Source organism: Eurosta solidaginis, chromosome 5 (genome assembly GCF_040869045.1).
Source record: "Eurosta solidaginis isolate ZX-2024a chromosome 5, ASM4086904v1, whole genome shotgun sequence".
In the NCBI taxonomy this organism is placed as follows: Eukaryota; Metazoa; Arthropoda; class Insecta; order Diptera; family Tephritidae; genus Eurosta; species Eurosta solidaginis.
In genome coordinates, this window is record NC_090323.1 from 270433498 (window position 1) to 270460480 (window position 26983).

General features: G+C 39.9%; 2 protein-coding genes across 13 annotated transcripts; one reads left to right on the top strand and one right to left on the bottom strand.

The window, feature by feature from the left end:
* On the bottom strand, positions 1-26856 carry LOC137253501 (nuclear valosin-containing protein-like). Of its 9 annotated transcripts, none has more exons than XR_010953816.1 (6): positions 22131-26856; positions 16152-16213; positions 15988-16076; positions 8799-8911; positions 8300-8729; positions 1-451 (listed from the first exon to the last, which is right to left on the bottom strand). XR_010953816.1 is itself a non-coding variant. In XM_067790523.1 (6 exons), exons 5-6 carry the CDS (start codon positions 8475-8477, stop codon positions 237-239), a joined length of 393 nt encoding a protein of 130 aa, XP_067646624.1. In that variant the 5' UTR covers positions 8478-8729; positions 8799-8911; positions 15988-16213; positions 17810-17936; positions 20648-21323; the 3' UTR covers positions 9-236. The 9 variants fall into 9 exon arrangements, 4 of the variants coding, with proteins under 4 accessions (XP_067646624.1, XP_067646623.1, XP_067646621.1 ...); XM_067790523.1 differs by lacking the exon at positions 22131-26856 and adding exons at positions 17810-17936; positions 20648-21323 and having other exon boundaries at positions 9-451; positions 15988-16213; XR_010953815.1 differs by lacking the exon at positions 1-451 and adding an exon at positions 7708-8231.
* Positions 12630-17952, top strand: LOC137253502 (protein transport protein Sec24D-like). 4 transcript variants are annotated; one of them, XM_067790526.1, is made up of 8 exons: positions 12630-13051; positions 13115-13619; positions 13680-13906; positions 13967-14186; positions 14244-14584; positions 14638-15271; positions 15476-15637; positions 15697-17951. In XM_067790526.1, exons 3-4 carry the CDS (start codon positions 13761-13763, stop codon positions 14163-14165), a joined length of 345 nt encoding a protein of 114 aa, XP_067646627.1. In that variant the 5' UTR covers positions 12630-13051; positions 13115-13619; positions 13680-13760; the 3' UTR covers positions 14166-14186; positions 14244-14584; positions 14638-15271; positions 15476-15637; positions 15697-17951. The 4 variants fall into 4 exon arrangements, with proteins under 4 accessions (XP_067646627.1, XP_067646628.1, XP_067646629.1 ...); XM_067790527.1 differs by having other exon boundaries at positions 14663-15637; positions 15697-17952; XM_067790528.1 differs by having other exon boundaries at positions 14672-15637; positions 15697-17952.
* Positions 26857-26983: the final 127 nt, after the last annotated feature.

A 26983-nucleotide genomic window follows, 5' to 3' on the forward strand; every position in this document is an offset into this window, starting at 1 on the left:
TACAAAATTTGACAGCTCCTGCGTAAACTAGATAAATTTATACGTTTACACACTTTATAAGGCATTTATACGGTTACATGAGTCCCCTATTATCTAGCTGTTGTATTTATCTGATATTCCTAATGCATATATAATGAAGTAAATAACAAATTATCTAGCTCTTATACTTATCCCATAGTCCTAACGCATCTATAACGAAAAAAATAACACTTAATTTTTTTTTTACAAAATTTGTATTAAAATGAATATTTAAAAATTTGGAATACATTATTGGAATACAATTGTGACACAACTAGACCTTTTTGTACAAGCGAACGATTTGATGATATAGCATCAATTTCATCATTAAATAAAACGCTAGGTGCATAAATTGGCGCTTGCTCGAATACATCGCATATACGTTCTTCAGATTCATCCGAGACGCCACCTATTAATTCTGTAGCAGCAACATCTATTAATGGCAAATTTAATTGCTGTTAAGAAAAATGTATTGATTCAAGGTTCGATTCGAGCTCAAGGCCAGAACAATAATTTTTTTCTAATTATTGTTATTTTTTTTTTTTAATTTTTCTAAATTTGAAAAATTGTATTTTGTTTTTGGAATAGTAAGTAGAAAATTTTTCAGACAACCTGCCATAGCTGCGCAGATAGATCCATTTCGAAGGGTGCTAAGCCTTCATCATCAGTACGCTTTAGGCATGCTGCGCTAACCATTTAGCTATACAGCGGTGGTTTGTTTGACTGGCAAATTTGCTACTTCTATTCCTTTTTACTAACTATTTTTATTCAGTGTTGCGCCATCTGGTGCAAATCACTGATCATTCTGGATTTTTGTTTATTGTCAATTACTTTGTTTGACATTCCCAAGTGCTCATGGTTTATTAACAATTGTTTTTGTTTTTATCGGCCTATTGATAAATGATTCAAGGTTCGATTCGAGCTCAAGGCCAGAACAATAATTTTTTTCTAATTATTGTTATTTTTTTAATTTTTCTAAATTTGAAAAATTGTATTTTGTTTTTGGAATAGTAAGTAGAAAATGTTTCAGACAACCTGCCATAGCTGCGCAGATAGATCCATTTCGAAGGGTGCTAAGCCTTCATCATCAGTACGCTTTAGGCATGCTGCGCTAACCATTTAGCTATACAGCGGTGGTTTGTTTGACTGGCAAATTTGCTACTTCTATTCCTTTTTACCAAATAACAATAATTAGAAAAAAATTATTGTTCTGGTCTTGAGCTCGAATCGAACCTTGAATCATTTATCAATAGGCCGATAAAAACAAAAACAATTGAAAAATGTATTGTATTGTCACGGATATTACCACCCCTAAGTTATCCCATCACTAAGGAGATGCTAAGGCCATGCCAAGCAGTATTTACGTTAATAATCAAACCAAGTATACACATATATAAGGCAGCCCAGAGAGATGTCACACACAGATGCATTTACTTATACGGCTATGTGCGCGCGAGAAACTGTAAACTACAAACATTAACATCAATAATTCAATCTTTATGTGTTTACATAACCGAATAAATAATTGCGTCTACACATATGTACGTATACGAGCAGCGGAGCGACAATGCACAAACACATGCATATATCTTATCTCAGTGGTCACAAGAGAGGGCAATAATTTGTGCACGTAGTTGTGGCTGGCGATTTTGTAGCCGAAACAACTAGTAACTTCTGGAAATCGAAGAGCCTAGAAGTATGCAGCGTAAACTATAAAAGCGGTGCAGGCGAGTAAGAAGTAATTCAGTTTGATTTGAGTTGATCAGCAGTTACGACTAATACTAGGTTCAAACACACACCAAATTGGCAATTTATACTATTTGGACAATTTATTACGCAATTTGTCATATAATAAATTGTAATAATAAATTGCCAATTTAAAAAAAATTGCGTAATAAATTGTTTCAAACTGCAAATGCAACTTTGTAAAGTGTGTTTATTGAGTATATTTAAACGTCAGCTACGCACGGCTGAACTATATGGTTGGCTCATCTCATCAGCTGATTTTATGTCTTTCATTTTCACTGGAGTAGGGATTGTCAAAAGAAGATGGCAAACTCAAAATGAAACCAAAACATTGAACACAATTTCTTACAACACACAAAAATTTCAAAGTTTTATGTTTTCATTCCATTTCATTCGCCTAATACCAACACGCACATTTTGACAGTCTGAACAAAGGTATGTTCTTGCTGCAGAGATGAGCCAACCAGCTATCAAATTACTATTGTGTAAGCTAAATCGAGTTGTATGAACAGCACTCAATTCAAATCGAAATTTCCTCAATTTATTTTTCTGTTTGAACATAGTATAAGAAGATATCTAGCGAGCAATACCATATCAGTTTGGTTATTAAGCTATTCGTTGCACAGTTTGAGTGTTATTGTGAAGCATTTTAATAAAGGCCATTTTTCCATTATTCAATATTGGAGTTATTTATTCAACAGTTTAGCGATACGAACCTAGCAAAAGGGGCAAATAAGAGGATTTGCAGCAAATTCGTTACAATTGGTGTCAGAAGAGGAATTGTTGGATAAATTCTAGAGGACAACAAGGACATGGCAAAGTTCAGTGAATTGAGGATCCAGCAGCTGAAGAAGGAGTTGGAGAGCCGTGGATTGAATACAAGCGGCGTTAAACTTGAACTTCAGGCACGGCTACGAGAGGCAATGGAAGCAGAAGGAATTGATGTGGAAGAGTATGTCTTTCATCTTGATGGCGAGGAGACAACGAAAATTGAAGAGAAAAACGAAACATCGCAGACGGTTAGCAGCACAGACTTGAACATGATATTGGCTGCAATATCTGCACAAACATCGACAGTAGCATCAATGTCGTCGCAACTGGCATCTCAACTGGAAGCACAAGAGGCACGTATAACAGAAATGTCATCACAAATATCCACCAACATGTCATCACAACTGGAAGAACAGAAAACGTATATGTCATCACAGATGGAATCCCAGGAGACACGTATCTCAGAAATGTCGTCGCAAATGTCATCTCAACTGGAAGAACAGAAGACATATATGGCATCGCAACTGGAAGAACAGAAGACATATATGATATCTCAGTTGGCTCAGCAGTTGAAAGCGCAAGAGGATCGCATATCATCGCAGTTGGAGGGTTTTAGTGAACGACAAGATAAAATGGAAGCTGAGATGGATGCTTTGAAAGATCGGATTCAGCAGTTACAATTAAATCGTCCAGCAGTTTCAGCGAGTAATCCAAAGGTAAAAACACCATCCTTTGACGGTTCTGTTCCTTTCCAGGTCTTTAAGCTACAGTTTGAGAAGACCGCAGCAGTGAACAACTGGAATGTGGAAGATAAAGTTGCCGCACTCTTCGTAGCATTGAAAGAACCAGCTGCCGAAATCTTACAGACTATTCCAGAGTACGAACGGAACAGTTATGACGCATTGATGGCTGCTGTAGAACGGCGATACGGAAGTGAACACAGGAAACAGATATTTCAAATAGAATTGCAAAACCGCTACCAAAAAGCTAACGAGACTTTGCAGGAGTTTGCTTCGGACATTGAAAGATTGGCTCATCTTGCAAATGCGGATGCACCCGTGGAATACACGGAAAGAGTGAAGATTCAGAGCTTTATAAATGGCATACGGGACGTCGAAACGAAGCGAGCCACATACGCGAACCCAAAGCAAACATTTTCTGAAACGGTATCCCATGCATTGACTCAGGAAATGGCGTCATTATTGAGTAAACCAGCATACAAAGCTCATCGTGTGGAAGTAGAAAGGCCGGAGTGGGTAGATACAATTTTGGAAGCTCTGAAGGGATCACAACAGAAAAATGCCGGAGTTATGAAATGTTTCAAGTGCGGTAACCCAGGTCACATTGCACGTCATTGCAGTAGCAATTCCAATAGTTCCAACAATGTGGGTGGCTGTAAACGCAGAGCTGAAGGAAACGATCAAATCTCCAAATCCACTCAATCGTTAAACTAAAGCGAGTCAGCCGCAAGGGGCGACAGCTGGCTCCCTCAATTGAATGCCCCATAATCTCTATCTCGCAAATTGGAAGAAGGTCAAGCAATCTTACTGTCGGAGGACATGTGGATGGAAAAGAACGTTTACTAACTGTAGATACGGGTGCATCCCATTCCATTATTCGATCAGATTTAGTCAACAAGAAGATAAGACCATTGCTTGGAGCAAGATTACGTACAGCCACGGGAGAGGACACCCAGGTAATTGGAGAAGTAGAATGTGAAGTAGCAATTGGGAACGTCACGGTACTTCACAATTTTATAGTGGCAGGTATTGTTGATGAAATCATAATTGGAGTGGACTTCTTAATCAACCAAGGCATCAAGATCGATATGCAAAGCAAGACGATGCGATATAAGAACATGGATGTGCCACTTAATTTCGGCTACGAGAGAGGCTACAGCAGTAAACGAGTGCTGGTGGAAGAGAGTCAGCAAATACCACCAAAATCAGAAGCAGTCATCTGGGCAAAGGTAGATGGAGATTGTGGGACAAACAAATTGTGGGTTGTCGAAGCAGCAAATAAATCAGCACTGAACATACTTGTAGGAAAAACCCTGGCTATGACAAAACAAGATGGACGTATTCCGGTAAGAGTACTCAATGAGTTCAAGTCACCATTCAATTTGACCAAAGGAGCTATTTTGGGAAGATGCCAAGAGGCCGAAGTAGTTATTAACTGTGAACAGCTCCAGGAATACGTTTCATCTAGTAATACTGATCTTTCAAATGATATCACGGCATGGACGCTTGGGCTAGAGGAAGCCTATCAGAGTAAGGCAAAACAACTGCTCCTAAAGTACGCGAACATATTTGACCAGGATGATTCTAAACCAGGCCGCACCAACGTTGTGAAACACCAAATTGACACTGGAGATGCGAGGCCGATCCGTCAAGCTCCACGTAGTGTTCCACTGGCGAAGCGGGAAGTTGTGAGTCAAATCATTCAAGAAATGAGCGACAGCGGCGTCATCGAACCATCAGCTAGTCCATGGAGCTCACCGGTAGTACTTGTAAAAAAGAAGGATGGAAAAATGAGGTTTTGCGTGGACTACCGGAAGTTGAATGACGTAACGAAAAAGGATAGCTACCCATTGCCAAGAATTGACGACACTCTGGACTCGCTATCTGGTACGAAATGGTTTTCCACGCTGGACTTGAAAAGCGGCTACTGGCAAGTGGAGGTGAAGGAGGAAGATAAAGAGAAAACAGCCTTCAGTGTCGGTGATGGTCTTTGGCAATTTACAGTGATGCCTTTTGGGCTTTGTAATGCACCAGCTACTTTTGAGAGACTCATGGACCAGGTACTGAAAGGACTTCATTGGAAAACATGCTTGGTGTACCTGGACGACATCGTCGTATTGGGCAAGAACTTTGATGAACATCTTAAGAACTTGGAGGAAGTTTTCCAGAGAATAGCTGGCGCTGGTCTGAAGTTAAGTCCCAAAAAGTGTGCGCTGTTTAAAAAGAAGTCTATTATTTGGGTCACAAGGTAACGACAGAGGGCATCTGCACTGCGAACGAAAAAATTGAGGCTGTAAAGACTTGGCCAAGACCACAGAACCTACATGAATTGAGAAGTTTTCTTGGGCTGTGCACATATTACCGCCGATTTGTACCAAATTTTTCCAGCATAGCCCATAGCCTCCATGAGCTTACAAGAAAAAACAAAGCTTTTGAATGGAAGAAGGAGCAAGAAGTGGCTTTCCAAACATTGAAGGAGCGTTTGTGCACTGCCCCAATGTTAGCATATCCGATTCCAGGAGCAACATTTATTCTGGATACAGATGCGAGTGGATATGCTATAGGAGGCGTTTTATCACAACTGGTCGATGGACAGGAGAAGGTAGTTGCATATTACAGCCGTTCGATTGGAAAACCAGAGAGGAACTACTGTGTTACGCGGAGAGAGCTGTTGGCATTGGTAGACTGCGTTAAACATTTTCACAAATACCTCTACGGCCAGCGATTCCGTGTCACGACAGATCACGCAGCGTTGAAATGGCTTCTGCAGTTCCGTAATCCGGAAGGACAATTGGCACGGTGGATCGAGCGACTACAAAGCTACGACTTTTCCATTGAGCATCGAAAAGGTAGTACCCATGGAAATGCTGATGCAATGTCACGAAGACCATGTAGTTTGGAATGCAAGCACTGTTCAAAAGACGAGGCTAAAGAAGACATTATAGATGTCCGGCTAATGAATATAACATGTACAGATGAATGGGACAAGGAACAGCTAAGAAAGTGCCAGCTAGAAGATGCAGATCTGTCACGTGTTATGCAAGGGCTCGAACGAAATGAAAGACCAAACAGAGAAGAGATGTCAGCAGAGAGTCCCATTGCGAAGTCATATTGGGCACAGTGGAACAGTTTAGGATTGATATCCGGTTGCCTTCATCGAGTATGGGAGAGTGAGGATGGTAAATACAAGAATAAACTGATAGTTGTTCCCAGAAAGAGGATTCCTGACGTGCTCAGCGAGCTGCATAATGGTCCAAGCGGAGGTCATCTTGGAATCACGAAGACGCTCGAGAAGATTAAACAGAGATTCTATTGGGTTGGTTGCCGTCAGTCGGTCACTGAGTGGATTGCGAACTGCGAGGTTTGCAGCAGAGCGAAAGGGCCCAGAACACGAAGTCATGGCCAGATGAAGCAATATAACTCAGGTGCGCCGTTTGAAAGGATCGCCATGGATGTCGCAGGTCCATTTCCTACTAGTAACCGCGAAAACAAATACGTACTGGTGGTTATGGATTATTTCAGTAAATGGCCAGAGGTATACCCAATCCCAAACCAAGAAGCAGAAACAGTAGCAGAAGTGGTTAAAAACGAATGGGTTGCAAGGTATGGTGTACCAATGGAGTTACATTCTGACCAAGGCAGGAATTTCGAATCAGCTGTGTTCCAGGAAATGTGTAAGTCATTGGGCATTCGAAAAACACGGACAACTGCATTGCATCCTCAATCCGATGGTATGGTAGAACGATTCAATAGAACATTGGAGGAGCACTTAAGGAAAGTAGTAGACAAATACCATAAAGAATGGGATACCCGCATACCATTATTCTTGATGGCTTACCGATCAGCAGTGCATGAGACAACGGGCCAAACCCCTGCAAAAGTAATTTTTGGCAATGACCGTAGACTGCCAGCTGATTTGAAGTTTGGGATAGATGCCAATGCGGAGAGAAATGTCAGGAAATCCACTAGTGATTTGGAAGAAGAGCTAAGAGAAATACATGATCTGATAAGGCAACGAACAAAGATTATGAGTGACAAGATGAAAGCCAGATACGATAAAGCAATTAATTCATAAGGTTTTCAGGAAGGAGATTTGGTGCTGTTATACAATCCACAACGTAAAAAAGGTTTGTCGCCGAAATTGCAGTGTAATTGGGAAGGCCCATACAAAGTTGTAAAACGGATCAACGATGTAGTGTACCGCATACAAACCATCGGTAAACCACGAACCAAAATGAAAGTGGTCCATTTGGAAAGGCTGGCAACGTTTAGATCGAGAGATTTGTCTGATCGGGACGATCAGACTTAGGTGGAGGGCAGTGTCACGGATATTACCACCCCTAAGTTATCCCATCACTAAGGAGATGCTAAGGCCATGCCAAGCAGTATTTACGTTAATAATCAAATAAAGTATACACATATATAAGGCAGCCCAGAGAGATGTCACACACAGATGCATTTACTTATACGGCTATGTGCGCGCGAGAGACTGTAAACTACAAACATTCACATCAATAATTCAATCTTTATGTGTTTACATAAACGAATAAATAATTGCGTCTACACATATGTACGTATACGAGCAGCGGAGAGGCAATGCACAAACACATGCATATATCTTATCTCAGTGGTCACAAGAGAGGGCAATAATTTGTGCACGTAGTTGTGGCTGGCGATTTTGTAGCCGAAACAACTAGTAACTTCTGGAAATCGAAGAGCCTAGAAGTATGCAGCGTAAACTATAAAAGCGGTGCAGGCGAGTAAGAAGTAATTCAGTTTGATTTGAGTTGATCAGCAGTTACGACTAAGAAGATATCTAGCGAGCAATACCATATCAGTTTGGTTATTAAGCTATTCGTTGCACAGTTTGAGTGTTATTGTGAAGCATTTTAATAAAGGCCATTTTTCCATTATTCAATATTGGAGTTATTTATTCAACAGTTTAGCGATACGAACCTAGCAAAAGGGGCAAATAAGAGGATTTGCAGCAAATTCGTTACAGTATATATAAAATAAAGGTTTACCTTTATAAATTGCACGTATATATACCCCAGCAATTGCATGCGCAAGAAACGTTTTTCCAGATCCAGGCGGTCCGTGCAATAATAAACCACGAGGTGGCATTAAACCCAAAGCAAAATATATATCCGGTGCTTTTATATGTATTAATAATTCGCAAAGTTCTTTTGAAGTTTTCTCCATACCACCAATATCTTGAAAAGTTTCACGCGATTTACGTAGTACTACCTCTTTTTTGAATTTACGTTGCCGATGTTGATTAATTTGATTGGAAGCAACACTTGAAAATGGTCCGGCATCGTTATTTTGTTGTTGTTGCTGATAATTAGATAAACGATTCCAACGTTCATTTTGTTGATGTTGCTGTTGTTGTTGACGGTATTGCTGTGCATGTTGATCATTTCTATCATATGGTTTAGACGAAGCCCTATCGTTCTTTTCTCATGATATTAAGCGTGCATTAAAATTTTCGTTCGTATATTGTGGAGATATACTAATACATACCTCCGTTCAACAGCAACTTATGCTTTTTATTCGGTTATTGTTGGTTTTCTTGATCAGAAGGTTCTGGGAATTCGTGGCGTTTGTGGGCTCCAGTTGCTGCTACAGACCTAGCACTGCCAATTGCATTTGCACTTTACTAGACGATCCCTTGGTAGAGTCAGCATTAATTTTATTTAGTATAACTCCAGAAAGGGATTTTCTACTATTAGAAGCGGTGGCATCTATTTTTTTTTTAATTCAATTGAAGTTTCAGCATTAAATTAATTAAATTTACATACTAGGGGGACTCATGCAACCTTATAAATGCCTTATAAAGTGTGTAAACGTATAAATTTATCTAGTGCGTAAACGAGCTGTCAAATTTTGTATGAAAAATCATTTACACAATTTGTATAAATTTACGCGCACATTTCATTGTGTAAACGCGGTAAACTCAAAGGAATGCAACCTTGAGAACATTACAGCAGGCATTTTCATCAAAAATCTCCAACATCAGCAAGTAAAGACGTTTTAGTTTTGATTTTTCACTTAATCTTGGCATTTTTTAATTTGTATAACAATCAAAAAAATTTTGTTTGGCAATAATACAGCTGATAAACAATCGAGTTTATCAAGAGTATTACTAGGTGCGTTCATATAACAGCGTGTGTAAATGGATATAATTTTACACCTTATAAGTTTATATGCTTTCATGAGTCCCCCTACAATTAATATTTTTGACGCGTGCAATCTGTCAAGAAAGCAAAACAAATGAGTGGGAATGCATACAATAGACAATAATGCAAAAATGATATATCCTCTTCCCTCTCTGACATTCAGCCAGAATCATGGCGATACAAGGTGATAGCATGGTGACATAGCTACAAACATACATAAAAGTTCCACGTAGTTTGTTTTTGTAAATCGATGGACTAATGTCAAAATCGTAATGCGCCGGATGTTGATGTAGCAAATCACATTAAAACAAGTAAGGAAGGTTAAGTTCGGGTGTAACCGAACATTACATACTCAGTTGAGAGCTATGGTGACAACATAAGGGAAAATAACCATGTAGGAAAATGAACCGAGGGAAACCCTGGAATGTGTTTGTATGATATGTGTATCAAATGATAGGCATTTTCTATAGGTGGACGCCATTTAGGGATATAGCCATAAAGGTGGATCAGGGTTGACTCTAGAATGCGTTTGTACGATATGGGTATCAAATGAAAGGTATTAATGAGTATTTTAAAAGGGCGTGGACCTAAGTTCTATAGATGGACGCCTTTTCGAGATATCGCCGTAAAGATGGACCAGGGGTGACTCTAGAATGCGTTTGTACAATATGGGCATCAAACGAAAGGTGTTAATGAGTATTTTAAAAGGGAGTGGGCCTTAGTTCTATAGGTGGACGCCGTTTCGAGATATCGTCATAAAGGTGGACCAGGGGTGACTCTAGAATGCGTTTGTACGATATGGGTATCAAATGAAAGGTGTTAATGGGTATTTTAAAAGGGAGTAATCCTTAGTTCCATAGGTGGACGCCGTTTCGAGATATCGCCATAAAGGTGGACCAGGGGTGACCCTAGAATTTGTTTGTACAATATGGGCATCAAACGAATGGTGCTAATGAGTATTTTAAAAGGGAGTGGGCCTTAGTTCTATAGGTGGTCGCCTTTTCGAAATATCGCCATAAATGTGGACCAGGGGTGACTCTAGAATGCGTTTGTACGATATGGATATCAAATTAAAGGTATTAATGAGTATTTTAAAAGGCAGTAATCCTTAGTTCCATAGGTGGACGCCGTTTCGAGATATCGCCATAAAGGTGGACCAGGGGTGACCCTAGAATTTGTTTGTACAATATGGGTATCAAAAGAAAGGTGTTAATGAGTATTTTAAAAGGGAGTAATCCTTAGTTCCATAGGTGGACGCCGTTTCGAGATATCGCCATAAAGGTGGACCAGGGGTGACCCTAGAATTTGTTTGTACAATATGGGTATCAAAAGAAAGGTGTTAATGAGTATTTTAAAAGGGTGTGGGACTTAGTTCTATAGGTGGACACCTTTTCGGAATATAGCCACAAAGGTGGACCAGGGGTGACTCTAGAATGTGTTTGTACGATATGGGTATCAAATTAAAGGTATTAATGAGGGTTTTAAAAGGAAGTGGTGGTTGTTGTATAGGTGGTCGCATTTTCGAGATATCGCCATAAAGGTGGACCAGGGGTGACTCTAGAATAAGTTTGTACGATATGGGTATCAAATTATAGGTATTAATGAGAGTTTTAAAAGGGAGTGGTGGTAGTTGTATATGTGAAGGCGTTTTCCAGATATCGACCAAAATGTGGACTAGGGTGACCCAAAACATTATCGGTTGGATACCGCTAATTTATTTATATATGTAATACCTGGCAAGATTTTAAGGGTGTTTTATTTCGCCCTGCAGAACTTTTTCATTTTCTTCTACTTAATATGGTAGGTGTCACAACCATTTTATAAAGTTTTTTCTAAAGTTATATTTCGCGTCAATAAAACAATCCGATTACCTTACCATGTTTCATCCCTTTTTTCGTATTTGGTATAGAATTATGGCATTTTTTTCATTTTGCGCAATTTTCGATATCGAAAAAGTGGGCGTGGTCATAGTCGGATTTCGTTCATTTTTCATACCAAGGTAAAGTGGGTTCAGATAAGTACGTGAACTGAGTTTAGTAAAGGTATATCGATTTTTGCTCAAGTTATCGTGTTAACGGCCATGCGGAAGGACAGACGGACGACTGTGTATAAAAACTGGGCGTGGCATCAACCGATTTCGCCCATTTTCACAGAAAACAATTAACCCCATAAAATCTATGCCCCTACCAAATTTCAAAAGGATTGGTTAATTTTTGTTCGATTTATGGCATTAAAAGTATCCTAGACAAATTAAATGAAAAAGGGCGGAGCCACGCCCATTTTTAAATTTTCTTTTATTTTTGTATTTTGTTGCACCATATCATTACTGGAGTTGAATCTTGACATAATTTACTTATATACTGTAAAGATATTAAATTTTTTGTTAAAATTTTACTTTAAAAAAAATTTTTTTTTTAAAATGGGCGTGGTCCTTCTCCGATTTTGCTAATTTTTATTAAGCGTACATACAGTAATAAGAGTAACGTTCCTGCCAAATTTCATCATGATATCTTCAACGACTGCCAAATTACAGCTTGCAAAAGTTTTAAATTACCTTCTTTAAAAAGTGGGCGGTGCCACGCCCATTGTCCAAAATTTTACTAGTTTTATATTTTGCGTCATAAGTTCAACTCATCTACCAAGTTTCGTCGCTTTATCGGTCTTTTGTAATGAATTATCGCACTTTTTCGGTTTTTCAAAATTTTCGATATCGAAAAAGTGGGCGTGGTTATAGTCCGATATCGTTCATTTTAAATAGCGATCTGAGATGAGTGCTCAGGAACCTACATACCAAATTTCATCAAGATACCTCAAAATTTACTCCAGTTATCGTGTTAACGGACGGACGGACGGACGGACGGACGGACGGACGGACGGACATGGCTCAATCAAATTTTTTTTCGATCCTGATTATTTTGATATATGGAAGTCTATATCTATCTCGATTCCTTTATATATGTACAACCAACCGTTATCCAATCAAACTTAATATACTCTGTGAGCTCTGCTCAACTGAGTATAAAAAAGGCAAATCAGTGGTCACCGTGGTACCACCTGGTATAGTTCCGCCATAGCCAGAACAAACTTGTTTTTGTTGTAGAGGAGATGACAGCTGAAGATTTTGCATTTGTATACGTGAATGCGTTAGGCAGTTTTTGCTGGGGCCCTGCAAAAATCGTGTGACCAAAAACGCACACAGCCACACGAATTTTTGACAGGGGTGACGATTTGGAATGAAAAATTCTCCAAATGAAATAGCATGTTGACAAATTTAGCTTTGCCACAATGTATCGTGCTCTCTCGCACATACTATATTCATAGGTATTGTGAAATATGTCATTTTTGTGTGGAAAAAAGTTTTCAGCGAGCCCGCCATTTTTCGCGAATTGAGCTGCAGGCCTGTGCTAATTTTGGATCATTAAATTAAATTAAAGCAACAACAACAACCGAACAATATCTTTATAGCTGGTCAATATGGTGAAACAGCTAAGCCGCCGTCCCAAGCCAATGCGCCAACTTCCATGGATTCGTAATCGCCTCCAGCAACAACACCGCCAGGGAAAGCTGTACCTGGTGGTCCCAATCAGATGACTATAAGTAGGGCAAATATACCTGGCATGCCTCATACTTTGTGTTTAATAAATTTTTTTATTTTTCTAGACTGGTCAACCATCAGTTTCAGCTACACCACCAACATCAAGTGCAGGCGGTGTTGCAGCTCCATACCAGCACACAGGTGAATAGCAAATGCCACCGCAATCGTGTCCAATGCCACGACAGTCTAGTCTAATGCAGTCACAATCCGGTCAAATGCCACCTCAACACCATATGCACCAGCCATTTGGTGGCCATGAGAAACATGGTCCTCCAGGTATGCCGCCCGCATCAACTGGACCAGGTGGGGCAATGACACCACATCCAGTTATACCAAGGTATATACCACAACAGCAACCGGGTTATGCAATGCCACGATAGCAGCAGCAACAACTTCCCCAGGCTGGCTATCTGCCAATGCCACAAAATCCGGGCTATCCACCACAACCTCAACATTCAGGTTATCCTCTACAACAATGATGCCACCAACACAACCTGAACAGACGCCAATGCTCAGTTAACCACCCCAGCCGGGTCAACCCCCAATACCCGGACACGTCCGGACGTCCTGGTTATAATATATGCTAATTTACAAATTTTCTGATGATTATTTTTGTGTTATTTTCTTTAGCAACCACCTGCACCTGTTACTGGTAAATATCAACAGCCGCAACAGTATGATCAAGCCCAACGCCGTTTAGATCCCGATCGGATGCCAAATCCGATAAGCATTATCATTGAAAATCAAAATAGCGCCGGTGGTGCTTTTAATACTAATGAACAGGGTTTATTACCACCATTGGTGACCACAAAATATGTGGTAGAAGATCAGGGTAACTCCTCGCCACGTTACGTTAGGTATCGATAATCGAAATTAATGTTTTGTTTGGCAATTACATTGATCTTTCTTCTTTGCAGGTCATCTTTGTATTGCATACCTGCAACAGCTGATTTATTAAAAACAACAGCTTTGTCCATTACACTTACCGTCTCACCAATGGCACGCACGGTTGAGGGTGAATATGAGCCACCCATTGTAAATTTTGGTGAATTGGGTGCAATTAGATGTAATCGTTGCAAGGCTCATATGCAACTGGTCGCCGTTTCCAATGTCTAATGTGTAAAGTAACAAGCGATGGTAAAAAAAATCTTTCACTTTTACTTGTGTTCATTAATCCATATTTTTTCTCAACAGTGCCAACTGCATATTTCCAACATTTGGGCAACACCGGACAGCGTGTCGATAAATATGAACGTCCTGAACTTGTATTTGGTACAAAAGTATTTGTGTAAAAAATGTTTGGGTACCGAAAGCTCTCAAGGTAAACCTCAACTCATATCCAACATCAATGCCTCGCATTCAATTGTGGACGCTGTACACACTACATTGGGTTCACGTAGTAAGGACAAGCATATTGTTGATTCCAGTGGTAAGGCCACAATTTCAAATGATGGGGCAACCATTATGAAACTATTGGATATTGTGAATCCAGCCGTAAAACTCTAGTAGACATCGCCAAATCTCAAAATGCTGAGGTAAGTTTTTTGTTATATTAGAATGTGTAGAATAAAAATGTTTCTCTTATCAGGTCGGCGATGGCACCACTTCAGTAGTATTTTAAGCATGTGAAATCTTAAAACAAGTTAAGCCATATGTTGAGGAAGGCGTGCATGCACGTATCATCATTAAAGCTATACGTAAAGCATTACAATTATGCATGATAAAATATGACATGGCTGTACATGTCGAAGCGCCAATCAAAGGAACAACAAAGTGCTTTATTGGGGGTAGCATTTTGGCAGGCCTGTATTTTCTTCCAGTGGGTAACCTTTACGCTTGGCGACCATATCGGAGACGCGTACCATGCAAACGTCTATTTATATTTACCCCAAGTACTGCCGATTTCTCGAATTATATTAAATATTTGTTACAGCTCTGGATTTTCATTACAATTGCTAGTGCATGCTCTCCAAAATGTAGATCCTGATCGAAAGTCACATCCAAGATTTTAGGGTGTAAGACAGTCGGTAGGGTAATGTCATATGGTCGACATTTGGCGCGGCCATGTTTTAAATAACGTCACCGATGATTTGGTTGGTGACAATATCTGGTTTCGCGAGGCGACAAAACTGGAGAGATAGCTGTTTATTTTATTACAAAGCTCATCGATGTAGTAAACAATAGCATAGGCGTAGAAGCAATAGTGACTCCTGGTGGTAAAGGTAGCTATTGATAAGTAAAAGTTTGAATATGAGTTTTTTTTAAGTTATTGCAAAAAAGTGTTGAGGATTTTTAACATCTTAAGAGGTACCTTCGTACATGTTTCTAAGAATGAAGAATGAGACTTATTCAAACTCAATTTTCACCACGACAAAGCCGCTGAGACTTCGCTATACTTTAACATACAATACTTTACCCCATTTTAGCACAACTATCATTTATTGATTTCATTATCGAACGCCCAATTGTCTGCCTAACGGATAGTATACATATTCATCAAATCGAAAATATTGCACCAAACGAACTGGCTCTGAATACTGAAACAGTACACATATTCAAAATCGATGAGGCTGTGATGATGGTATAGGGTGAGTTGTTGAATAACATACGAAAAGCACTTTAGCCCATGTATATATTTGCATTACAGCTAAAGCTTTACAAACAGCAAAAATTGCTGGCGCCAAGCACTTCTAAAAGGCAGTGAAGCATTCATCACACTGTACGGATAGTGCAAAGTTAGAAACTGCTGTTGTAACTACTGCCACCGACACAACGGTCATCTCTACTTCGCCGAGTAGCGGCTCGTCCGACTATCTATCGAAGACAGTATAATCATATCTTTTGCCAACACAGGTTAGCGATGTACTTGCACAGGAAAATATTTCATTTGGAAAACAAAAACCAATTAAGAGAGTTTATTTATTATTAAAGTACTTACTTTTCTTTATATCAACTGTATTAATTTAAGTTGCAATTTCATGTGCATATATAATAAGGGATGTGATTTGAAACCAATCAATGCTCCTGCTAAGGGTTGCAGAATTATTGCTTGAATGATTAGATTTAGAACAATAATAAGTCCGACTCAATTACTAGTTGTACATTTTAAAGTTCATCAACTACGACAGCAATCGGATTCCACGACACCTTTGAATATTCTTGATCTGAAAAAAGAGTAAACCTAATTTGAATTTCTACTAAGCTTTAAGTTGTAGATTATTCAAATAATTGGAGTTTTTTCTAAAGCTTAAAATTATTTTCTGCTCGCTTAGAAAAGATTTCAATTGGAAAACAAAAACCAATTAAGCGAGTTTATTTATTATTAAAGTACTTAATACTTTTTGATATGAACTGTATTAATTTATGTTGCAATTTCATGTACATATATAATAAGGGATGTCGTGATACGATTGCTGTCGGAATTATATTTGAAACCAATCAATACTCCTGCTAAGGGTTGCAGAATTATTGCTTGAATGATTAGTGATGGTAGCGTGCTCCGCCTGCCACACCGTATGCCCTGGGTTCGCACCCCGGGCAAAGCAACATCAAAATTTTAGAAATAAGTTTTTTCAATTAGAAGAACTTTTTCTATGCGGGGTCGCCCCTCGGCAGTGTTTGGCAAGCGCTCCGGGTGTATTTCTGCCACGATAAGCTCTCAGTGAAAAGTCATCTGCCTTGCAGATGCCGTTCGGTGTCGGCATAAAACATGTAGGTCCCGTCCGGCCAATTTGTAGGGAAAATCAAGAGGAGCACGACGCAAATTGGAAGAGAAGCTCGGCCTTAGATCTCTTCGGAGGTTATCGCGCCTTACATTTATTTTTTTTTATGATTAGATTTAGAACAATAATAAGTCTGACTCAATTACTAGTACACTTTTAAGTTCATCAATTACGACAGCAATCGGATTCCACGACACCTTTGAATATTCCTGATCTGAAAAAAGAGTAAACCTTATCTGAATTTCTTCTAAGCTTTAAGTTGTAGATTATTCAAATAATTGGAGTTTTTTCTAAAGCTTAAAATTATTTTCTGCTCGCTTAGAAAAGATTTCAATTGGAAAATAAAAACCAATTAAGCGAGTTTATTTTAAAATAACATTTTAACATAACATTTATTTAATTAATTTCATTGTACAACTAAGACTAGTCAGTCTTTTATATGTACATCAGCAATGGGATACATTCTATTATTTAGTATTTATATTTAAAAAAACATTACTTAAAAGATAAAATAAAATATTTGATTCAAGCTTAATACTAATGCAATGGCACTTAACAATTTAAAAGGCAGTAAGTGATATAGATATTAAGTGAAATTTAGAAAATAGAGAGAGACAGAAAATAGAGATTAAGATACTAGCAGCTTATTTGTATTTACGAGGCCAGCGTTATATCAAGGTCACTAAAATATTTGTATATTAGCTTTCTGAAGTTGCTTCTATTTAGTTCTGATTTTAAATTTTCTGGAATCCTGTTCCACATTTTAATTGCACTAATGAAAAACAGCCGGCTAGATGTTAGTGTACTATATTTCGGGATTATTAAGCTGTTTAGTCTTTGAGATCTGGTTAATTGAATCTTGTCATACAGATATTTAGGGGTTTTCCATTCTAGCAACTTAAACATGAAAATACAATTCCTGGCGGCCAAATATTGCATAATACTACAACCCAAAATTTTGTCGTGCCATGGTGATATGTGAGCATAACGACTTATGCCATAAACATACCGTGTAACATTGTTGAAGGCTACATTTACCTTATTTGCTGATAGCGAGTCAAGTTTACTATATACTAATTCCGCGTACGTAAAATGGGGCACAATCAATTGTATCGCGAGTTTTTTACGTGTCTCTTGTGGCGTAAAAGCTGCAGACATTCTCAACCTACGCAGAATAAAATAAACATTGCTTACCAATTTGTTAACATGATCACCACAGCTAAGTTTATTATTTATTAAAAACCCAAGGTTCTTTATTTTGTGAGTGATCTCAAGGGTGGATGTACCGATTACTAAAGGCGGTATATCATCAGGGTCTATTTCAGTTTTACATATGGGTACAACATATGATTTACTTGCATTTAAACACAAAACATTTTTTTGCGCCCAGCACAATATAGCAGACAGATCGTTATTTACTTTGTAACATAAATCTTCTACAAGACCGATACGATTTGAAAGATATAACTGAATATCATCAGCATACGCATGCGCACTAACATGTTTACACACTGAAAATACGTCGTTAATAAACATACTAAACAAGAGCGGGCCAAGTATTGAGCCTTGCGGGACACCTGTTTTGATAGCTTTGAACTGAGATGAGGCATTACCACATATAACACGTTGAACCCTTCCCGTTAAATAACTTAACAACAGTTTCGAAGAGCTATCAGAGAACCCGAAAAAATGCCTTAGCTTCCAGCATAACAGAGAATGGTTGACTGAGTCAAATGCCTTAGAGAAATCTAAGAGGCAAAGTATAGTTATATCTCCTTTATCAAAAGGCGTTCTTATGTCATCTACAATTTTAAGCAGAGCAGTAGCACAACTGTGCCCAGGCCTAAACCCAGACTGCAATGGAGAAAGCAAATTATTCTTTTGAATATGCACCGCAATTTGGTCAGCCATCAAATTTTCACACACTTTGGAAAATGATGGCAGGATACTAATTGGTCTATAGTCACTCGTGTTGGACGCAAGAGGTTTTTTAGGAGTCGGAAAAATAATTGCCTTTTTCCAAGCATCCGGAAAATAGCCACTTGTGAAGATATGGTTAATAATGTGAGTGAGAGCACCTACTATATACGGAAGTAAAATTTTAACAAATTTCAAGTATATACCATCATTTCCAACTGCGTAAGACTTGATCTCCATTACAGCTTTGTACACTTCATTTTCGCTGACGCAGATGAATTCAAAGGGGTTTTGGATTCAAAGTTGTGAGGGCAACTCTGTGTCGTCACTAATACTGACGGAGCTTACATTCTCAGTGAAATAATCGTTTATAACATCAGGGTCAATTTCACATTCCACATTATTCTTTCCATGGATGTGCAGACTTTTCAGATTGCTCCACAGCTTCTTAGATGGGAGAGACGGATTCAATTTTAGTTGACAGTACCATCTTTTTGCTTGCCTAGTAACAACTGTCGCCGAGTTGCGGGCAACTTTATACTCACACCATGATGCATTCGTCTTTAGTCTTCTCCAATTTGCATGCAACTTATTTCGTTTTTGGATTGCAGCACTAACTCTCTTGTTAAACCATGGGCAAGATTTATTTATGACTTTAGCATTACGTAGGGGCACATGTCGATCAAAAAGGAAAGTCAATTGATTATTAAAAAACTCGAGCTTTGAGTCTACCGACTCGTAGTTCCAACACTGATTCCAATAAATGGCGTTACAATCAGAGAACAAAGCACTGGCATCTATAGAACGGAAATCACGGTACGAGAAAGTAACACCAGCAGCAGGACGTTCTAACACTACATCAACAGTACAGAAAAGCAAATCATGGTCCGATATGAAAAATAGTTGGTCAAATTTAAGAACTAAGGCCAGATCAGTGGTAATAAAAAAATCTAGAAGGCTTGGCCTAGCGTTATTAGCGTTTCTTGTAGGTATTTTCTCATTAACAATAGTTAGTCCAGCTGCCGATATTTGATCACGCAGTTTGATACTAATCGAATCTTTGACAAGTAAGTTTATATTAAAATCACCACATATTTGATCACGCAGTTTGATACTAATCGAATCTTTGACAAGTAAGTTTATATTAAAATCACCACATATAACATAACACTCATACTCAATAACATGAACAGATAAATCAGAAAAGTAGCCATCTAATAATAAAAATTTATTCGGGTTGTATACGCATGAAACAAGTATTTTGGTGAAACCATCTGTAACTTCTGAAATAATATATTCAGTACCACAACCTTGAGATTTAACCAGAGTTTTGATTTTAAGCGATTTTCTGCAATATATAGCTACCCCACCCCCTTTTTTGTGCTTTCGATCATTTCGCACAACATTATAGTTGCTAATGCAGCAATGAAGGTCAGTGACATGTTCACCGAACCAGGTCTCAGATATACAAATAATATCTACCAACGAATTATTAAAAATATATCTAACATAGTCCATCTTATCAGAGCACAGGCTCCGTGCCATTGTAAATTTTAGCAAGTAGCGCAACTAACAGCTGATCGGTGAAAATTCGCACATTCACACGCACAGTTCTCGACTCAGTTTCAAAAAAAAACTTTAGATTATTTAATTCAAATTTTAAAGTGAGATAATCCTTACAAATTTATGTATACAGAATATATATGGCGTTTTTGTTGTTATTAAAACAATAGTTTTATTTATATTAAAGCTTTTATCATTTTTTTTTTTAACTTTGAAAAATCTCCGAACACCATTCCTTCATTATATGACATTCGACTGCCTAGTCCACTGCCTTCCACTCTATTCGCAACATAACCTCTGTTTAAGCTGCCAAACTATATAGTAAACAATGCTCCGTGCATTAAAGTGAACTACGTTAAGACCATTCGATTGTTTACACAGTATATCCAACATCACCTTGTGTTTATCATTAGAGCCGAATATTTGTTGAACAGTCACGTTAAATGATACACAACTTCAATGAAAACATTTCTAATCAGCAGTAAAACAAATATGCAAATTTGCCTAGTAATACAAGTAAGGTAAAGATACGCCAACAGAGGGCAAGTGAATAGTACAGGAAAAACAAGTGTAAGAAGAATTGAAGAAGTAAACAGGAAAAAGAGGAAGTGTAAGCAAAAATTAGAGCAAATAAGAATACAGAAAAAAGCAACACCAGAGATTGAAAAAGCAATAAGAGATGTGAGAGAAAAATGCTTAGTGAAACTTAAATTAAACATAACAAATAAATCACTGCATGAGAGAATCATTCTTCCTAATCTATGATGTGCCGACAATTTCATCAATTTCTTGTTTACTATTTACACAAGTCGCCTTCTCCCCGTCTCTTTTACGTACAAACACTTGCCCGCGTATCGAGAAAGCAGCTGCCAGATGTTTTTGGCGTTTGAGCTGGGCTGCATAATGCATTAGCTCACGTTTTGCTCTCGACAAACTTTCGTGCAGGTGAATGTTCGCTGCACCTTCAACAGCAATATCATATAAAGTAAGAGCTCTCTTATTGGCTTTGCAGTAGCTAGCTACCGACATGAAGAGTCTACTGCGAGCGTAAGACGAGTGAGGTTTCACAATTTATTATTCAATAAGCCGTCTGTGTGAAAACAGTATAAAGTGTGCCTGCATCATTAGCCAAAGCAAATGTCAAATTCTTTTTATGATTTGCTTGGAACAAAACTGGGGAGTTGGCTACTTTATTATTAAAGTACTTTTTTATATGAACTGTATTAATATGACCTTTTTCGTATAGATGAGTATAACACAAGCTTATGCATTCCAATAACATCGCCACAATCAACCAAGATGTAGCGTTTGTAAATATGAAGGAACTTCAGAAGTGGAAATGGAAGTTTATCACGCCTTGCCCATTCACATACAAAATTTCGCGAAACTCTGTTAAAAACATTCTCCCTATACAACAAAAGTACTAGCTAACATATTTTGTGTCGTAATCGATTGTTATATTGCAGTTTTTAATTGCGAAAAATGTTAGAAAATTTACCAGCCACCCTACAAGAATACTGACTATCATATGACTATCATCTGATTATCAGCAATGTCAACCTAACGATCAGCGCCTCATACAAACTCTCTTTCACAAACTTAAGGGGACTTGCGCAAATGTGATGTAAACAACTGTATACGTGAGTTTTTGTCTCCTTCTTATACACCAACATGGCCTACTGATTAAGTATATAGCCGTACTGCTCACTCTCATTCCTTTCCTGGATCTGTGCTGACACTCTAACTATCAAAAAGTGTCATAAATGATAGTTTACTGTAGATATCAGGTTTGACTGTTATACTATCATAAATGACCATTGTTATATTCCGCCAAAAATTAAACAATGCTTTTTGCTTTTTATTTACTTTATTTCATTACGTTTTTAATTTTGTATGTGATAAAAGCATACGTGTTTCTTATTTGTTTAAAATAAATAGTTTTATAAGAATTCGAGTTCAGAATGTTCAATTTAAATTCAGTGTTAGCAATAACTGTACCGCGGAATTAAGCATAGATAACTGAACAGATTGAACCGTTTATTAAGAATGATGAAATATGAAAATTACAAGCGCAAAATGATGACACAAAATTGAAAGAAAAATACTGGTACATATATGTATGTGACAGTGCTGCCATACAGTCAAGATAAAATTTCCTTCAGTTGACGGGACGTAACGTTTCATTTGTTTGATGACGTTTGGTAAAACATTCCAAGGAGTAATCCTAAACATCCTGCCCGGTCGAGTCGGCGGACTCGAAATCTTCTTGATCGAAGAGGCGGCACAGTTTCTGGACAGCTCGCTTCATAATTCCACTGGCGGTCTTCAAGGTGACATTGCGTATGGCACCATCGTCGCCAGGATGGACTCCTGTCACACGACCCATGCGCCACTGAGTTGGCGGTAGGTTCTCGCTCTTAACCACCACAATATCACCGATCTTTATATCTGGTTTGCGCCTTTGCCACTTATTGCGCCGTTGCAGTGTGGTCAGGTACTCCTCACTCCATCGCCGCCAGAATTCTTGGTGCACTTGTCTGACCCATTGCCATTGCTTCAAGCGGTTGGTTGGAATATGGCGTACGTCTGGTTCTGGAACACCCAGAAGCGGAGCGCCGATAAGGAAATCGCCGGGTGTTAACGCAAGTTTGTCGTGAGGATCATCGTAGAGCGGAGTTATCGGACGAGAATTCAGACACGCCTCAATGCGTGCGGCTAAAGTCTGTAATTGACCATACCACAAAGTTTGCGAACCAACACAGCGGACCAAGTGATGTTTAGCGCTCTTGACAGCAGCCTCCTAAAGACCACCTTGATGAGGAGCACTCGGTGTGATGAAATGGCAATTCGTCCCTGTGCCCGCTAAGGAGTGTTGAGTATAAGCGCTTTGCCATGCCGAAAAGTCTTCTTGGAGAAGTCGATTAGCGCCTACGAAGGCAGTGCCGTTGTCGCTGTATAAATCACAACACGGACCACGACGGCTGATGAAGCGGGTGAATACGTCGATGAAGGCTTGTGCGGACAGGTCGTCAACCACTTCTATGTGAACGGCCTTAGTAGCCATGCATACAAATATTGCCAAATACGTTTTAACGAGAGTACGAGAGCGTTTCGCACCGATACGCAGAGTGAACGGTCCACAGTAATCTACGCCAGATGAAACGAATGGTCTTCCAGGCTTAACTCTCTGCCCGGCTAACGAAGCCATTTGCTGTTGGAACACTTGACCTCGATGACGACGACACACCACACATCTGTGTATACAAGTTTTGACGGCCTGTCTAGCATTCAATATCCAATACCTGCGTCGTAAAGTATGCAGCATCAGCTGGGTTCCATCATGGAGCGTGGTCTCGTGGACTTGTCGTATTAGAAGCTGAACTAATGGAGTAGATTTCGGAAGTATTATAGGAAAACGTTGATCATCCTCTACATCTGCCTTAGCGAGCCGACCTCCGACACGTAACATCTGATGCTCATCTATAAATGGATTCAATGAAATTAATTTATTGGAAGATGACAAACCTGAAGCAGTCGTCAACTGATTCATTTCGACTTTGAAGTGTCTCTGTTGCTCAATGCGAATCAAAACATCCAATGCGTCGTATCTTTCTCTGGCACTTATGACAGGTTGGCGAAGGTGTCGATATCTACCCAACCAACGCAGTATGATGGCCACCGTACCCAATAATCGCTGCATGGAACTGAATCGTTCGTCCAATGGTATGGCCTGACCATCTAGGGCGTCGAGTTGCTAGTGGATAGCCAGAAGGAAGACTAGCCACTCCTGAAACGATGCGCATTTCACTACGATGTACTTCTGATTCGTCTTGACTAAGTAGAATTTCTTGCTCGGCTGACTGAAGTTCTATGAAACCTGGCCCACGCCACCAAAGCCGATGATTCAGCAATTCCTTTGGAGTGATGCCCCTACTCGCGCAATCGGCAGGGTTCTGTGCTGAGCGAACGTGGTACCAGCAATCGGGAGATGTTAGCTCTTGAATCCTGCGAACTCTATTTGATACGAATGGTTTTAGTGTTGTTGGGTGCTTCTTCAGCCAGCACAATACGATCGCCGAATCGGACCATAAAATGTACGGAGATGCGTCCAAACGCAAAGCACCTCTCACATTATGCAAAGTCTCAGCCAGAAGAAGCGCAGCCGAAAGTTCAAGGCGGGGTATCGTCGCACCTTTCAATGGTGCTACCTTTGTTCGTGCAGTTAGTAATGATAAGCGCACCCCATCCGCGTCATTTATTTGGATGTATATAACAGCAGCATATGCTTGTGAACTGGCGTCACAAAACCCGTGTAACGTGGGTTGATTATTCCGAACCATGCCCAACCAGCGATTGATACGGATTTCGCTAAGGGCCTCCAAAGTAGAACGATACTTGAGCCATTCGTCACGGAGTTCTTCGGGTAAAGGCGAGTCCCAAGATAGACCCGCAGACCACATTCTCTGAATGAATAGCTTTCCTGTTATGATTACTGGTGCTATTAGTCCAACAGGATCGAAAAGACGTGCCACCTCGCTGAGCACATGTCGTTTTGTAGGTATCTGACTTGCCTGATTAAGATCGACATGGTAGAATAACTGATCGGATACCGAATCCCACCTCAGTCCCAATACCATTGCCACAGATGCCGTGAACGTGTAACTAGAAAGAGACGGGTTATTAGATAAATACAACAAAACCTTACTATCAATGGAATTCCACTTCCTTAGCTTAAATCCACCGTTGGATAAAATGGTGTCCACGTTCAACGCCAGGTCAACGGCTTGGGAGACATTGTCGCAACTTGTTAAAAAATTATCAACGTAGAACGAATGGAGTATCTTTTCACGCGCGACAATCGCTTTCGTAGTATCAGGAACGGTCGAGTAGTTATCATGTGCGCATTGTTGTAAAGCACGAACAGCGTTGTATGGACTGCACGCCATGCCATATGTGACTGTTTTCAAACGATATATGCCCAGTTCGTCGGTAGGAGACTCTCGCCATATGATTCTCTGATAGTCTCGATGCTCCGACGCCACCAAAACCTGGCGGAACATCTTCTCAATGTCACCAGTAATTGCTACTTGATAACGCCGGAAACGCAACAGGATGTTGATTAGCGAGTCCTGGATTGTTGGACCCACCAGCTGAATGTCGTTGAGCGATAAACCAGTAGTGGTCGGCGCCGAAGCATTAAATACAACTCGAAACTTCGCGGCGACCGCATGATGTGGGATATAATAACAGCCCGTATGGTCGTACGGTGATTCTACCTTCTCCATATGGCCCAAAGTAGCATACTCTCTCATGAATTTTACGTAGTTTTCTCTCAGTGTAGGGTCTGAAACTAAGCGTCGTCCAACCGCTCGAACTGGCGCATGGCCAACGAGAAAGACTCTCCAAGCTGTGGAGCGTCGCGCCGCAAGGGCAGGTGTACGACATAACGTCCGTCTTGTGTACGGGAGTGTGTGGTATCAAATATTTTACCACACTCATCTTCGTCAGATTCATCCGCCGTTGGAACCTCTTCAATATTCCAGAACCTGTGCACCAGTTCTTCTAGGCGAACGTCATCTTCGCCAACGACGGTCTTAAACGAAAGCGATGAAACATTGGAAACTGAAGATACTGTTGCAGGGCCAAATACCACCCAACCAAAGTGTGTACGCTGGGCGCAAGGTTCGTTTGGTCGTGCACCGATGACCTCACCCTGTACGATTTGTCCCCATACATCTGCACCGATGAGAACGTCGATTGCTCCTGGCGTACCAAACCAAATATCAGCCAGATCGAGTCCTTTCAAATGTGACCACTGGCTTACGTTAACCCTCACTGCGGGAATCTCAGACGTAATGGACGGTAACACCAGTGCTTCAAGTTGTATGCTGAAATCCTTCGTTGTCGACTTAAGTGTGAGCGTTGCGCTGCCATTTGCTCGGGTGTTTACTGTAGCCCCGACGCCTTCCACATTTACATTACATTTACGACGATGAAGCTGCAAAGAGTTTGCCAAGCGATCCGTTATGAAGCTTACCTGCGATCCCGGATCACATAAAATACGAGCCACGCGTTGAATTAAGCTTTCTCCAAAGGCATATGCACGCGCTGTTGCCAAAAGAGTGATTGCCTGGGATTGCGCAACGCAGGCTTTCGCAGGTACGGTTAGTCATGATGTTGGTTTTAGCTTCGCTTGATCACTAGCCTCGTCTGGCACTGCAGGCAAAGCCGTCTTGTTGGGTTTGTCACGACATAAAAGCGTGTTGTGCTTACGGCCACAGCTTCTACAACCACCAGAGGGGCACTGACGTGAAGAATGACCACTACGTAGACAATTGTAGCATAACTTTAAAGTTTTGACTGCTTCAAAGCGCGCATCTATCCCCATTGCTGTGATAGCGGGGCACCTTGTGATTCGATGAGCACCTTGGCAATGTGCACATTGTCCAACCTCAGTGGATGCCATGTGAGATTTCACTTGTCGTTGTTGTCGCGCAGATTGCCCACTGGATGGTTCTGGAACAATGCTATGAGCGCGTCTCTCCAAAAATTTAAGTAAATCGTCTAGAGTTGGTATTTCATGCGTCGAGCACTTCATGGACCAATCTCTCTTCGTTAGCGCTGGTAATTTCGATACCACAATTGGCACTGCCAAAGCATCCCAATGTTGAGCAGGGATTTCCATTACGCGTAGGGCACGAAGAGTCTCGTGCACCGTATCAACAATGGCAA